The 14323-nt window shown below is 34.5% G+C and overlaps 1 protein-coding gene across 1 annotated transcript in view; it reads right to left on the bottom strand.

The window, feature by feature from the left end:
• LOC137650476 (titin-like) overlaps positions 1-14323 on the bottom strand; it is a 963282-nt gene that overhangs the window by 176123 nt on the left and 772836 nt on the right. Inside the window, 5 exon segments of the mRNA XM_068383702.1 lie at positions 628-751; positions 1270-1400; positions 5041-5219; positions 9206-9347; positions 12040-12141. Coding sequence (XP_068239803.1) covers positions 628-751; positions 1270-1400; positions 5041-5219; positions 9206-9347; positions 12040-12141 — 678 coding nt within the window.

A 14323-nucleotide genomic window follows, 5' to 3' on the forward strand; every position in this document is an offset into this window, starting at 1 on the left:
GGGTGCCCTTTTAGATCGGAAAAGTTCCCTACTAGCTGATAGGTTGGAATTATTTTGTCCAACCAATCAGCAAGTAGGGAATTTCTCCGAGCTAAAAGGGCACCCCTGCGAGTCGGTGCAAATACGCCTCGACTCACAGTGGCGCCCTTTTAGGTCGGAAAAGTTCCCTATTAGCTGACTGGTTAGAATTATTTTGTCCAACCAATCAGCAAGTAGGAAATTTCTCCGAGCTAAAAGGGTACCCCTGCGAGTCGGTGGAAATGCGCCTCGACTCGCAGTGGTGCCCTTTTAGCTCGGAAAAGTTCCCTACTAGCTGATATTTAGAATTATTTTATCCAACATATCAGCAAGTAGAAAAATTCTCCAAGCTAAAAGGGCACCCCTGCGAGTCGGTGGAAATGCGCCTCGACTCGCAGTGGTGCCCTTTTAGCTTGGAGAAGTTCCCTACTAGCTGATTGGTTAGAATTATTTTATCCAACATATCAGCAAGTAGAAACCTTCTCCGAGCTAAAAGGGCCCCCTTGCAAGTCAGTGCAAATGCACCTCGTTAAAAAAAAATTGACTATAGTATCAAAAGCACACAGAATTTTTCATGTTACAGGTATAGAAACTGCATTAATGACTGACCTTCAACGGTCAGCTCAGCTGAGCAAGAGATTTTTCCGCAGGACGTGGATGCCACACAGGTGTAGAGACCAGCGTCCTCTGGAGTAACATTTTGGAAGACCAGGGCCAAGGTGTCCTCATCATCCTATGAATGAAATAAAGGAAGGCATGGGTATCAAAAGTTGATGAATGGCGCTCTCTCTCTCTCTCTCTCTCTCTCTCTCTCTCTCTCTCTCTCTCTCATTTCAGACTTGCACCTAAAAAATCTCTTTAAGTTTCTCTTCTCATTTAAGACTTGCATCTAAAACTCTCTCTCTCTCTCTCTCTCTCTCTCTCTCTCTCTCTCTCTCTCTCTCTCTCTCATTCCAGACTTGCACCTAAAAGTCTCTTTAAGTCTCTCTTCTCATTACAGACTTGCATCTAAAACTCTCTCTCTCTCTCTCTCTCTCTCTCTCTCTCTCTCTCTCTCTCTCTCTCTCTCTTATTTCAGACTTGCACCTAAAAGACTTTAAGTCTCTCTTCTCATTTAAGACTTGCATCTAAAACTCTCTCTCTCTCTCTCTCTCTCTCTCTCTCTCTCTCTCTCTCTCTCTCTCTCTCTCTCTCTCTCTGCAGACAATGCAAACACAAGCAGTCTTGAAAGAGGTTGCCTTTTAAACTTACCTTGAACATGACATTGAACCTTTCACTGGGGTAGTATTCGGCGCCGTCTCTGAACCATTTAAATTCGGCCTTTTCGCCCTTGGAGAGCAAGGAGCCCCTGCCTGTGAGGCTTTCGTAAATGGCCTCCTCGTCTGAAAATTTAAAGAGAATATAAACAGTGATGAAGAACACGGAAAAGTAAAAGAGAATATAAACAGTGATGAAGACTGATGGAAAATTTAAAGAAATGTAAACAGTGATGAAGACCAAAAATGGAAAATCTAAAGAGAATGTAAACAACGATAAAGAACACGGATGGAAAATTTAAAGAGAATGTAAACAACGATGAAGAACACGGATGGAAAATTTAAAGAGAATGTAAACAACGATGAAGAACACGGATGGAAAATTTAGAGAATGTAAACAGTGATGAAGAACACAGATAGAAAGCTAAACGAGAATGTAAACAGTGATGAACAGATGGAAAATTTAAGGAGAATGTAAGCAGTGATGAAGAACACAAATGGAAAATTCAAAGAGAATGTATGCAGTGATGAACAGATGAAAAATTTAAAAAGAATGCAAAACATGATAAGAAAATAGATGGAAAATTTAAAGAGAATGTAAACGATGGAGACCAGAGATGGAAAATCTAAAAAGAATTTAAACAGTGATGAAGAACAGATGGAAAATTTAAAAAGAATGCAAAAACAGTGATGAAGAACTCAAATGGAAAATTTAAAAAGAATGCAAAAACAGTGATGAAGAACTCAGATGGAAAATTTAAAGAGAATGTAAACGATGGAGACCAGAGATGGAAAATTTAAAAAGAATTTAAACAGTGATGAAGAACACACATGGAAAATTTGAAGAGAATATAAAAGTTACGAAGAACACAGATGTAAAATTTAAACAGTGATGAAGAACGCAGATGGAAAATTTAAAGAGTATTTAAACAGTAAGGAAAAAGACAGACGGAAAATTTAACGACAATATAAAAGTGATGAAAAACGCCGATGGAAAATTTAAAGAGAATGTAAAAGTGATGAAGAACACAGATGGAAAATTTAAATGTGGGACTACATCAGGGGTCTACATTGAGCCCTTACCTATTTGATCTGGTCATGGATGTAGTAACACAAGGTACTAGAGATCAGTCTCCTTAGTGTATGATTTTTGCTGATGATGTTATACTGTGTAGCACTAGGCGAGAGGTAGTAGAAGAGAAACTGGAGGAGTGGAGAAGAGAAATGGAAAATAGGGGATTGAAGATCAGCAAAGAAAAAGACAGAGTATTTGAGATTGAAAAATGGCGAGAATGGGGAAGCTAGTTTACAAGGAGAGAGATTGAAACGAGTTGAAAATTTCAGGTATTTAGGATCAACAGTTGCAAAGGATGGTGATCTGGGGGCAGAAATAAACCACAGAATACAAGCAGGAAGGAAGAATTGGAAAAAAGTGCGTGGAGTACTATGCGACAGGAAAATAGGGGTTAAGGTGAAAGGTAAAGTACACAGGACAGTTGTGAGACCGGCAATGATGTTTGGAGTGGAGACGTGGGCAATAAATAAGACAGGCGAGAAGAAGATGGATGTGGCAGAGATGAAAATGTTGAAATGGATGTGTGGGGTGACAAGAAGAGATAAGATACGGAATGAGGTAATTAGGGGTACCACAGGAGTTAGGAAACTATCAGATAAGATCCAAGAAAGTAGCCTGAGGTGGTATGGTCATGTCATGAGAAGAGATGAACAGTACATTGGGAGGAGAGTGATGGAAATGGAGGCACAGGGAATGAGAAGGAGAGGGAGACCAAAGCGAAGGTGGATGGACTGTATCAAGGATGACCTTCGATCAAAAGGATTAACCGGTGATGAAGTGTGGGACAGAGGTAGATGGAGAAAGCTGACCAGAAACATCGACCCCACATAGAAGTGGGAAAAGTTGTAGACAGACAAAGAAGAAGAAGTATAGTTAGAGATTGCAAGGCCTTATCTGTAATCTGCCTGTTCTGTATTTTCTACCAGGTCTGACACTCGTGATCTTAGAAAGTTTGCCAGGGTCTCGTTAGAAATTTAAAGAGCCATATTTATCCGTAGAACTGACAATTCTGTATCTTCTACCAGGTGCCGCCTGGTATTCTTAGAGTTTGTCAGAGTATAGTTAGAGATTGAAAGGCCTCATCTGTAACCTGACAATTCTGTATTTTCTACCAGGCCCTACCCTCGTGATCTAAGAAAATTTGTCAGAGTATAGTTACAGATTAAAGGGCCTTATCTGTAATCTGACAATTCTGTATTTTTTACCAGGCCCCACCCTGGTGATCTAAGAAAGTTTGTCAGAGTATAGTTGGAGATTAAAGTCATACTTATCCGTAGATCTGACAGTTCTGTATTTTCTACCAGGCCCCACCTTCCTGATTTAAGAAAGTTTGTCGGAGTATAGTTAGAAATCGAAGGGCCTTATCTGTAATATGGCAATTCTGTATTTTTTACTTGGCCCCACCCTGGTGATCTGAGAAAGTTTGACAAAGTATAGTTAAAAATTAAAGACCCATACTTATCTGTAGATCTGACAAGATCCGACAATTCCGTATTTTCTACCAGGCCCCACCATCGTTATCTTAGAAAGTTCGTCAGAGTATATTTAGAGATAAAAGAGCCATACTTATTGGTAGATCTGACAACTCTATATTTACTACCTGACCCTACCCTGATGATCAGAGAAAGTTTATCAGAATATAGTTAGCGATACAAATGGAATGAAACCAAACACGACCCTACCCTGATGATCTGAGAAAGTTTATCAGAATATAGTTAGCGATACAAACGGAATGAAACCAATCACGACCCTACCCTGATGATCTGAGAAAGTTTATCAGAATATAGTTAGCGATACAAACGGAATGAAACCAATCACGACCCTACCCTGATGATCTGAGAAAGTTTATCAGAATATAGTTAGCGATACAAACGGAATGAAACCAAACACGACCCTACCCTGATGATCTGAGAAAGTTTATCAGAATATAGTTAGCGATACAAACGGAATGAAACCAATCACGACCCTACCCTGATGATCTGAGAAAGTTTATCAGAATATAGTTAGCGATACAAACGGAATGAAACCAAACACGACCCTACCCTGATGATCTGAGAAAGTTTATCAGAATATAGTTAGCGATACAAACGGAATGAAACCAAACACGACCCTACCCTGATGATCTGAGAAAGTTTATCAGAATATAGTTAGCGATACAAACGGAATGAAACCAAACACGACCCTACCCTGATGATCTGAGAGTGTTTATCAGAATATAGTTAGCGATACAAACGGAATGAAACCAAACACGACCCTACCCTGATGATCTGAGAGTGTTTATCAGAATATAGTTAGCGATACAAACGGAATGAAACCAAACACGACCCTACCCTGATGATCTGAGAAAGTTTATCAGAATATAGTTAGCGATACAAACGGAATGAAACCAAACACGACCCTACCCTGATGATCTGAGAAAGTTTATCAGAATATAGTTAGCGATACAAACGGAATGAAACCAAACACGACCCTACCCTGATGATCTGAGAAAGTTTATCAGAATATAGTTAGCGATACAAACGGAATGAAACCAATCACGACCCTACCCTGATGATCTGAGAAAGTTTATCAGAATATAGTTAGCGATACAAACGGAATGAAACCAATCACGACCCTACCCTGATGATCTGAGAAAGTTTATCAGAATATAGTTAGCGATACAAACGGAATGAAACCAAACACGATCTTTACCTCTGACGGTCATGAGAGCCTCGCATTCGGCTCTTCCATACTTATTCTTAGCAATAGCCTTGTAGGTGGCTTCGTCGTCCCTTGTGACGTGAGAGATCAGCATCTCGTAGTGGCCGACCTCCTGGTCCCTGTGGATGACGACTCGGTCATCTTCCTTCATCTCCTTGTCGTCCTTGAAGCTGGAAAAGATAGAGAAATTCAAGACACAGAAATTCAAGATAGCGAAATTCAAGATAGCGAAATTCAATATAGCGAAATTCAAGATAGAGTAATTCAATATAGCGAAATTCAATATAGCGAAATTCAAGATACAGAAATTCAAGATAGCGAAATTCAAGATAGCGAAATTCAAGATAGAGAAATTCAATATAGCGAAATTCAAGATAGCGAAATTCAAGATACAGAAATTCAAGATAGCGAAATTCAAGATAGCGAAATTCAAGATACAGAAATTCAAGATAGCGAAATTCAAGATAGAGAAATTCAAGATAGTGAAATTCAAGATAAAGAAATTCAAGAGAGAGAAATTCAAGATAGTGAAATTCAAGATAGTGAAATTGAAGATAGCGAAATTCAATATAGCGAAATTCAAGATACAGAAATTCAAGATACAGTAGCGAAATTGAAGGTAGAGAAATTGAAGATAGCAAAATTCAACATAGAGAAATTCAAGATAGAGAAATTCAAGATAGAGAAATTCAATATAGCGAAATTCAAGATAGAGAAATTCAATATAGCGAAATTCAAGGTAGCGAAATTCAAAATAGAGAAATTCAATATAGCGAAATTCAAGATAGAGAAATTCAATATAGCGAAATTCAAGATAGAGAAATTCAAAATAGCGAAATTCAAGATAGATAAATTCAAGATAGAGAAATTCGTCGTGAACGATGGAACAACTCAAAAGTTTTGGCCAGAACATTATCTCTCTCTCTCTCTCTCTCTCTCTCTCTCTCTCTCTCTCTCTCTCTCTCTCTCTCTCTCTCTCTCTCTATCTCTGCCTTGCATGACTGTATGCAATAACATCTAAATGTAGTGTGGTAAGTAGCTATTTGTACAAATGGAAAATAATGTAATTTCCATCTAGCATACTATCACCTTGTAATTATGATATTCACAGTTATAATAGCCCTAAATATCAACCTAATGATAAGAGTAACCTTAATAAATCTCTGTTTCAAAAACAACAGTTGTCAGTTTAAGAAGTTAGCAATATCATTCATGTCAGCTCTTATTCGTTTGTTTCACGAAAGTATTGCAATTCGTCAAAAATCAAACTTCAGAATGTACTAAATAGATTGAACCATAAAAAGCTTAATTATTATTCTAACGAGAACCATTAACAAGTTCTGAATTGTGCTTTTGTTAAGACAATCACATTTGCTAGAAATAATAATTAATGTGGAACTGTTCGAAATTTGAGTCGAAGAGAAAGGGTACTCTCAGCTGTAAAAATTACATGTACACACACATGTGTTGATAGATATGAAATATATGTTATATGTATGAGCAAAGGTCGTCGGCACTGTATCATTAAATGGTAAACTAGAAACTCCTAAGTACTTATATACCTACATACGTAAAGAAATATCACATATGAAATATATGTTAAATGTATGAGCAATGGCCGTCTGCATTTCAAAATTAACTGGTAAATTACACTGTTAAAAAATCCCTAATTTTGATAGGAAATTCTCCTTAGAAATCTACTTTTATCAGCCGTATTTCAGTAAATACAGGCGACCGTAATTTTACCATACTTTGTTATTATCTTTTACGGGTTGGTGACCGTAATATCATTCCTTAACGTCAATATATCAATTTTTAAAACGGTAAAAATCTTGGAATAAATGTTGCCAGGAATTTACCCGAATTTTTAACAGTGTAGAAAATCCAAAGTACTTATATACCTCCATACGTAAAGAAATATACATGAACAATATATCAATTTTTAAAACGGTAAAAATCTTGGAATAAATGTTGCCAGGAATTTACCCAAATTTTTACCAGTGTAAAAAATCCAAAGTACTTATATACCTCCATACGTAAAGAAATATACATGAACAATATATCAATTTTTAAAACGGTAAAAATCTTGGAATAAATGTTGCCAGGAATTTACCCAAATTTTTACCAGTGTAAAATATCCAAAGTACTTATATACCTACATACGTAAAGAAATATATATGAACACCAGATTCAAAGACACCTGTACTTACAAATACATAATCATGCATAACAAACACCAAAACACATGTGCCTCCGAACTCGTGAACTACAGAAAAAAAACTCTGCACTTCTTCCCATATCGGAGACTTTTATGTTCTACCTCAAGCAGGGCAGAACTCCAGGGGGCTGGTGACCCCCTGGATCTGCCCTCGCGAGGCTGCAACGAAATGCACTTGAACGTCCACATTAAAAAATAGGTCAATGACACCAGGTTCTCCTATCAAGGTTCACAAGCTTCCTGGCGTCCATCAGATTAACATGATATTGGAATTGTCTTTCCCGAGATAAACTACCCATGATCCCAGACTATGGTCGCGTGTGAATTAAGTGGTTTATTCATAAATATTATTATTATTATTATTATTATTATTATTATTATTATTATTATTATTATTATTATTATTATTACTTTTGTCATTATGATGATGATGATTATTATTATTATTATTATTATTATTATTATTATTATTATTATTATTATTATTACTTTTGTCATTATAATTATGATTATTATGATTATTATTATTATTATTATTATTATTATTATTATTATTATTATTATTACTATTATTATTATTATTATTATTATTATTATTATTATTATTATTATTTTTGTCATTATAATTATGATTATTATGATTATTATTATTATTATTATTATTATTATTATTATTATTATTATTATTATTATTATTATTACTAGACAGGCTAAAGCCCTAGTTGGAAAAGCAGGATGCTATAAGCCCAAGGGCCACAACAGGAAAAAATAGTCAATTAAGGAAAGGAAATAAGGATATAAATAAGCTGAATGAAAAATAAAAAACAATTAAATTAAAATATTTTAAGAACAGTAACAACATTAAAATATATCTTTCATATATAAACTATAAAGAGAGACTTAGAGTAGCAGATTAAAAACCTCATGATGGAATCTATTTCTAATGTGAAATAACAAGAAATTATTATAAAGAAAACTAACGTTTTTATATACTAAAGAATCCAAGATCTTATATATTCTTAAAAGTTTTAGATGATAGCTTAATTAAAAATATGAGATTAAACCCAATTAAACCCCCATGTTTAATATCCCTTATCTTTTAATTGCGATTCTTAAACTTGTTTTATTCCAGCTGTAACCAGGTTGTGGAATGATCTTCCTAATCGGGTAGTTGAATCGGTAGAACTTCTTAAAATATTTTTATTTAATTGTTCATTATTTCTCATATAGTTGATTTATTTCCTTATTTCCTTTCCTCACTGGGCTATTTTTCCCTTTTTGAGCCCTTGGGCTTATAGCATCTTCCTTTTCCCAACTAGGGTTGTAGCTTAGCAATTAATAATAATAATAATAATAATAATAATAATAATAATAATAATAATAATAATAATAATAATGAGGGAATATTTAAGCTTTCGTTCTTTTTCCCTTAAACTTTAATTTTCTAATCACCTAATAGTCAGGAAATGACAGATTTCCTATTTTCCATTATTACCTACCTCCTCTGTTCCTCCAATTGCCATCTTTAAATATGCCATAATGTAATAAAAGACTGATTATCTTCTACATATCTAAACTGCATTTTCTATGGATTATATAGGAAATGTTCATTTTAATGTTGTTACTGTTCTTGAAATATTCTATTTTTCCTTGTTTCCTTTCATCACTGGGCTATTTACCCTGATGGGGCCCCTGGGCTTATAGCATCCTGCTTTTCACACTAGGGTTGTAGCTTAGTCAATAATAATAATAATAATAATAATAATAATAATAATAATAATAATAATAATAATAATAAATAATAATAATAATTATAATAATAATAACAGCAACCACAACAATAATAATAATAATAATAATAATAATAATAATAATAATAATAATAATAATAATAATAATAATAATAATAATAAACGCCCTTAAAAGGATGATACTTACAACTGCACTTCAGGCATGGGGTCACCCTTGACGTGGATGGTATAGGAGAGGTTGGTGTTCTCAATAACCTCGGTCTTCTTCATCCTGACGAGGAAGAAGGGCGACTTCTCTGCTATGCGACGGCGGCGTTCTTCCTCTGTCACTGCAGGAGAAAGATTGAGTTTTACTCATTTGGAAACACGAAAGATCAATATTTACTCATTTGGAAACACGAAAGATTAACATTTATTCATTTAGAAACACGAAAGATCAACATTTACTCATTTGGAAACACGAAAGATTAACATTCACTCATTTGGAAACTCGAAAGATCAACATTCATTCATTTAGAAACACGAATGATCAACATTTATTCATTTAGAAACGCGAATGATCAACATTAATCATTTGAAAACACGAAAGATCAACATTTACTCATTTGGAAACATGAAAAATCAACATTTATTCATTTGGAAACACGAAAGATCAACATTCACTCATTTGGAAACACGAAAGATCAACATTCACTCATTTGGAAACTCGAAAGATCAATATTCACTCATTTGGAAACTCGAAAGATCAATATTTACTCATTTGGAAACACGAAAGATCAACATTTATTCATTTAGAAACACGAAAGATCAACATTTATTCATTTAGAAACACGAATGATCAACATTAATCATTTGAAAACACGAAAGATCAACATTTATTCATTTAGAAACACGAAAGATCAACATTTATTCATTTAGAAACACGAATGATCAACATTAATCATTTGAAAACACGAAAGATCAACATTCACTCATTAGGAAACACGAAAGATCAACATTTATTCATTTAGAAACACGAAAGATCAACATTCACTCATTAGGAAACACGAAAGATCAACATTTATTCATTTAGAAACACGAAAGATCAACATTCACTCATTTGGAAACACGAAAGATCAACACTTACTTATTTGGAACACGAAAGATCAACATTAATCATTTGAAAACACGAAAGATCAACATTCATTCATTTAGAAACACGAAAGATCAACATTTATTAATTTAGAAACATGAATGATCAACATTAATCATTTTAAAACACGAAAAATCAACATTTATTCATTTGGAAACACGAAAGATCAACATTTATTCATTTGGAAACACGAAAGATCAACATTCACTCATTTGGAAACACGAAAGATCAACATTTATTCATTTGGAAACACGAAAGATCAACATTCACTCATTTGGAAACACGAAAGATCAACATTTATTCATTTGGAAACACGAAAGATCAACATTCACTCATTTGGAAACACGAAAGAAATGAGGGTTTGACTCCACTTCAAGAGGGCATCAAGGTGGTTCAGGAATCTGAGGCTCTTGTGGTAAGGTTGAGGGTTGGGAGTTGGGAGCGGACCATGGTTGCGTGCCCCCGTCGCCGCTGGGCCCATATCACGCCCAAAATGACTATCCACTGGGTTGCGGTGTTAGTATTAACTTTTGACTAAGACTTGTAATGTGAGATAAGTAACATGTGTGCCCCTCCCTCTGGCTTAACTTGGATAAAAATTTTGTTGGGTCTTGGTTATCTTTACACTGGGAACTGTGGTGAACGAACTGCCCGTCTTTACAAGGCAGATTAACTTAATAAACCAAACCAAGGATTGGCTTTTTGTATCAATGAACTTCCTACGTAGTGGGGTCAAGAACATGTAGGATACTGGAAATCTGAGGATGAAAAATGCTGATGTCTAGGGGGCGTATGGTTGCTATGGGCTAGCTGATAAACGGCTCTTTATGGGGTCCATAATATTAGGGTCCCAATGTACTGGTTGCTATGGACCAGCTAATTAAAGGTTCTGGATGTGGTTCCTAATATTGGGGTCCCAATGTATGGTATGGACTAGCTACTTAAAGATTCTGGAGGCCCAATGTACTGGTTGCTATGGACCAGAGTCTATACTATTAGGGTACCAATGTACTGGTTGCTATGGACCAACTAATTAAATGTTCTGGATGTGGTTTATAATATTGGGGTCCCAATGTATGGTATGGACGAGCTACTTAAAGATTCTGGAGGCCCAATCTACTGGTTGCTATGGACCAGCTAATATAAGGTTCTGGATGGGGGTTTATACTATTAGGGTGCCAATGTACTGGTTGCTATGGACCAGCTAAATAAAGGGTTCTGGATGTGGTCCATCATATTAGGGTCCAACTGTACGGAGACCAAGAGGATACAATGCACAGAAAGTCAGGTACTTCACGCTACTTGGGTGGGGGGGTTGCATTTTACTAAAGTCCAAGTGATGTAGTGCTCTGAAATCGGATTACCCAAATGGTACCAAGATCTAGAAAAGTAAAACTATTGGAATCTTTGGGATAAAGGATATTGAACTGAGGGAACGCCGCTACATCTTACTGTAGTCTGAGTGCTACATTGCTCTGAGGTCCAGGGGATACAAGGCACTGGAATCTGGAGAACATATGATATGCGGGCCTGGATTGCACTAAACTGAGGCCCAGAGAAATGGAGATACTAAGATCCTACGCTTACACGATAGTGGGGTCGAAGGAAAGAAACACGGCTATAGAGAAATACTTACTTCGTTGAGCTACGTTTAGTTATGATTAATTGTACCAGTATTTTATAATCTTCAGAATGATTCCAAATTTACACCTTTCTAAGAACAGATTTGTTCACCAAACATTTAAAAAACAACATAGCTTTCAAGATTCAATCGGTCATAAAATAGTTTTTTTTTTTTTTAAATATAATATTCTAAATCCATTTGGGAGACTTTGTTTTAATAATGCCTGCTCAGATGTCTCATTAATAACGAAAAGAGAGAGACTCACATTCCTGCACAAGGAGCTGAGCTGAGCAAGTGGCTGATGCACCATTTTCGTCAGTGGCTTTGGCAGTGTAGATGCCAGAGTCTTGTACACGGCAGTTCATTACCTGAAAAGTTGGGAGAATTTATGAATGACAATAATGTGCAAAAGATAAATAATTACAAGGGAAATGTCACGTATCGATATATATATATATATATATATATATATATATATATATAATATATATATTGTATATATATATACTACTGTATATATAAGTATATATATACAGATATATATACAGTATATATATATATATATATATATAGAATATATATATATATATATATATATATACAACTGTATATATAAGTATATATATACAGACAAATATATATATATATATATATATATATATATATATGTATATATATATACATATATATATATATATACATATATATATATATATATATATATATATATATATATATATATATATATATATATATATATATATATATATATATATATATATTACCCTGGATTTCAGTAAGTCAAATAACATCAACTAAACGTTTTGAAAGGATTTTTACAACACAAAAGGTAAAGTAGATTCAAAACATTCTGATAACCAGCGAGGCTCATAAAAACTATAAATTTAGGACTTGCAGAAAAGTTCGTGCTGGCAAAATGCAAACTTCATCTAATAACAACGACAGAAACTCGGACACATGAAGTTAGCAATATCTTATTCATTTTCAATTGAAGATGAATAAGTAAAGGGATTTCCTACAAGTATATTGGCGAATTTGTTCGTATCGTGGGAGTATTTTTGACACCAAATACTGACAAAGCGTGACAATAGGTCAAAAGACAAAAGTTGTTCGTATCGTGGAAGAATTTTTGACACCAAATACTTACAAAACGTGAAAAATAGGTCAAAAGACAAAAGTTGTTCATATCGTGGGAGTATTTTTGACACAAAATACAGACAAAACGTGGAAATAGGTCAAAAGAAAAGTTTGTATCGTGGAAGAATTTTTAATAACAAATACTGAAAGAACGTGAAAATAGGTCAAAAGAAAAAAGTTGTTCGTATCGTGGAAGAATCTTTAACACCAAATACTGAAAGAACGTGAAAATAGGTCAAAAGACAAAAGTTGTTCGTATTATGGGAGTATTTTTTGACACCAAATACTGACAGAACGTGAAAATAGGTCAAAAGACAAAAGTTATTTGTATTATGGGAGTATTTTTTGGCACCAAATACTGACAGAACGTGAAAATAGGTCAAAAGACAAAAGTTATTTGTATTATGGGAGTATTTTTTGGCACCAAATACTGACAGAACGTGAAAATAGGTCAAAAGACAAAAGTTGTTCGTATTATGGGAGTATTTTTTGGCACCAAATACTGACAGAACGTGAAAATAGGTCAAAAGACAAATGTGTTCGTATCGTGAGGGAATTTTGACAACAAATACTGAAAGAACGTGAAATAGGTCAAAAGACAAATGTTGTTCGTATCGTGAGGGAACCTTTGACACCAAATACTGACAGAACATGAAAATAGGTCAAAAGACAAAAGTCGTGAGCTTTGAAACCTGGATAAAACACAAATCAACTGTCAATCATCAACCAGCATTCTAAGGATCAAAGGAAATATTGTTGGTTGCTAAAAGAGGACGGATGATCTGTAAACAAGGACATCATATTAATGATGAAGGATGTGTTGCAAACTTGAAGGGAATAACTTTGTTACTCAGAGGATATCAATAAAGCGATGCACTTAGGTAGGAGAGCAGCCAATGGAGCATCAAGCAATATATGAATGTAAATCTAATGTGGAAAGAAGGTAGTTATTGCCAAAAAAAAATAATAATAAATAAATAAATAAATAAGATGAATTCTATCTTAAACGAATTAGTTATCGAATGACCAGAGATTTCATATTAATTGTATCAAAAGGGCAAATATTGAAAATAGTAGGTTTTAGAACTGAAATAAATACCCTTAACCCCTCTCAAACGCAAATAGCTCCTAATAACATTCGCCAAATTAACTAGGAAAACTATCACTCAAAAATCGCTTGTTTTCTCGGCAACCCAATTTATATGCAAATATCTAATCACTTGATTCTTCAAGATTATTCTCGAGGTAATTAAAAATCTATTTTTGGTTATAAACGGCTATTGAAAGCTTCTTCGGCAGAGAAATAAAAGACTTTATTGCCTGGAAAATAGTGTATGCAATATTATGCTCTGGCGATAAAACAATGAAGTTTATTGAGCAAGAAAATTCAG

Source organism: Palaemon carinicauda, chromosome 12, assembly GCF_036898095.1.
Source record: "Palaemon carinicauda isolate YSFRI2023 chromosome 12, ASM3689809v2, whole genome shotgun sequence".
Classification (NCBI taxonomy): domain Eukaryota; kingdom Metazoa; phylum Arthropoda; class Malacostraca; order Decapoda; family Palaemonidae; genus Palaemon; species Palaemon carinicauda.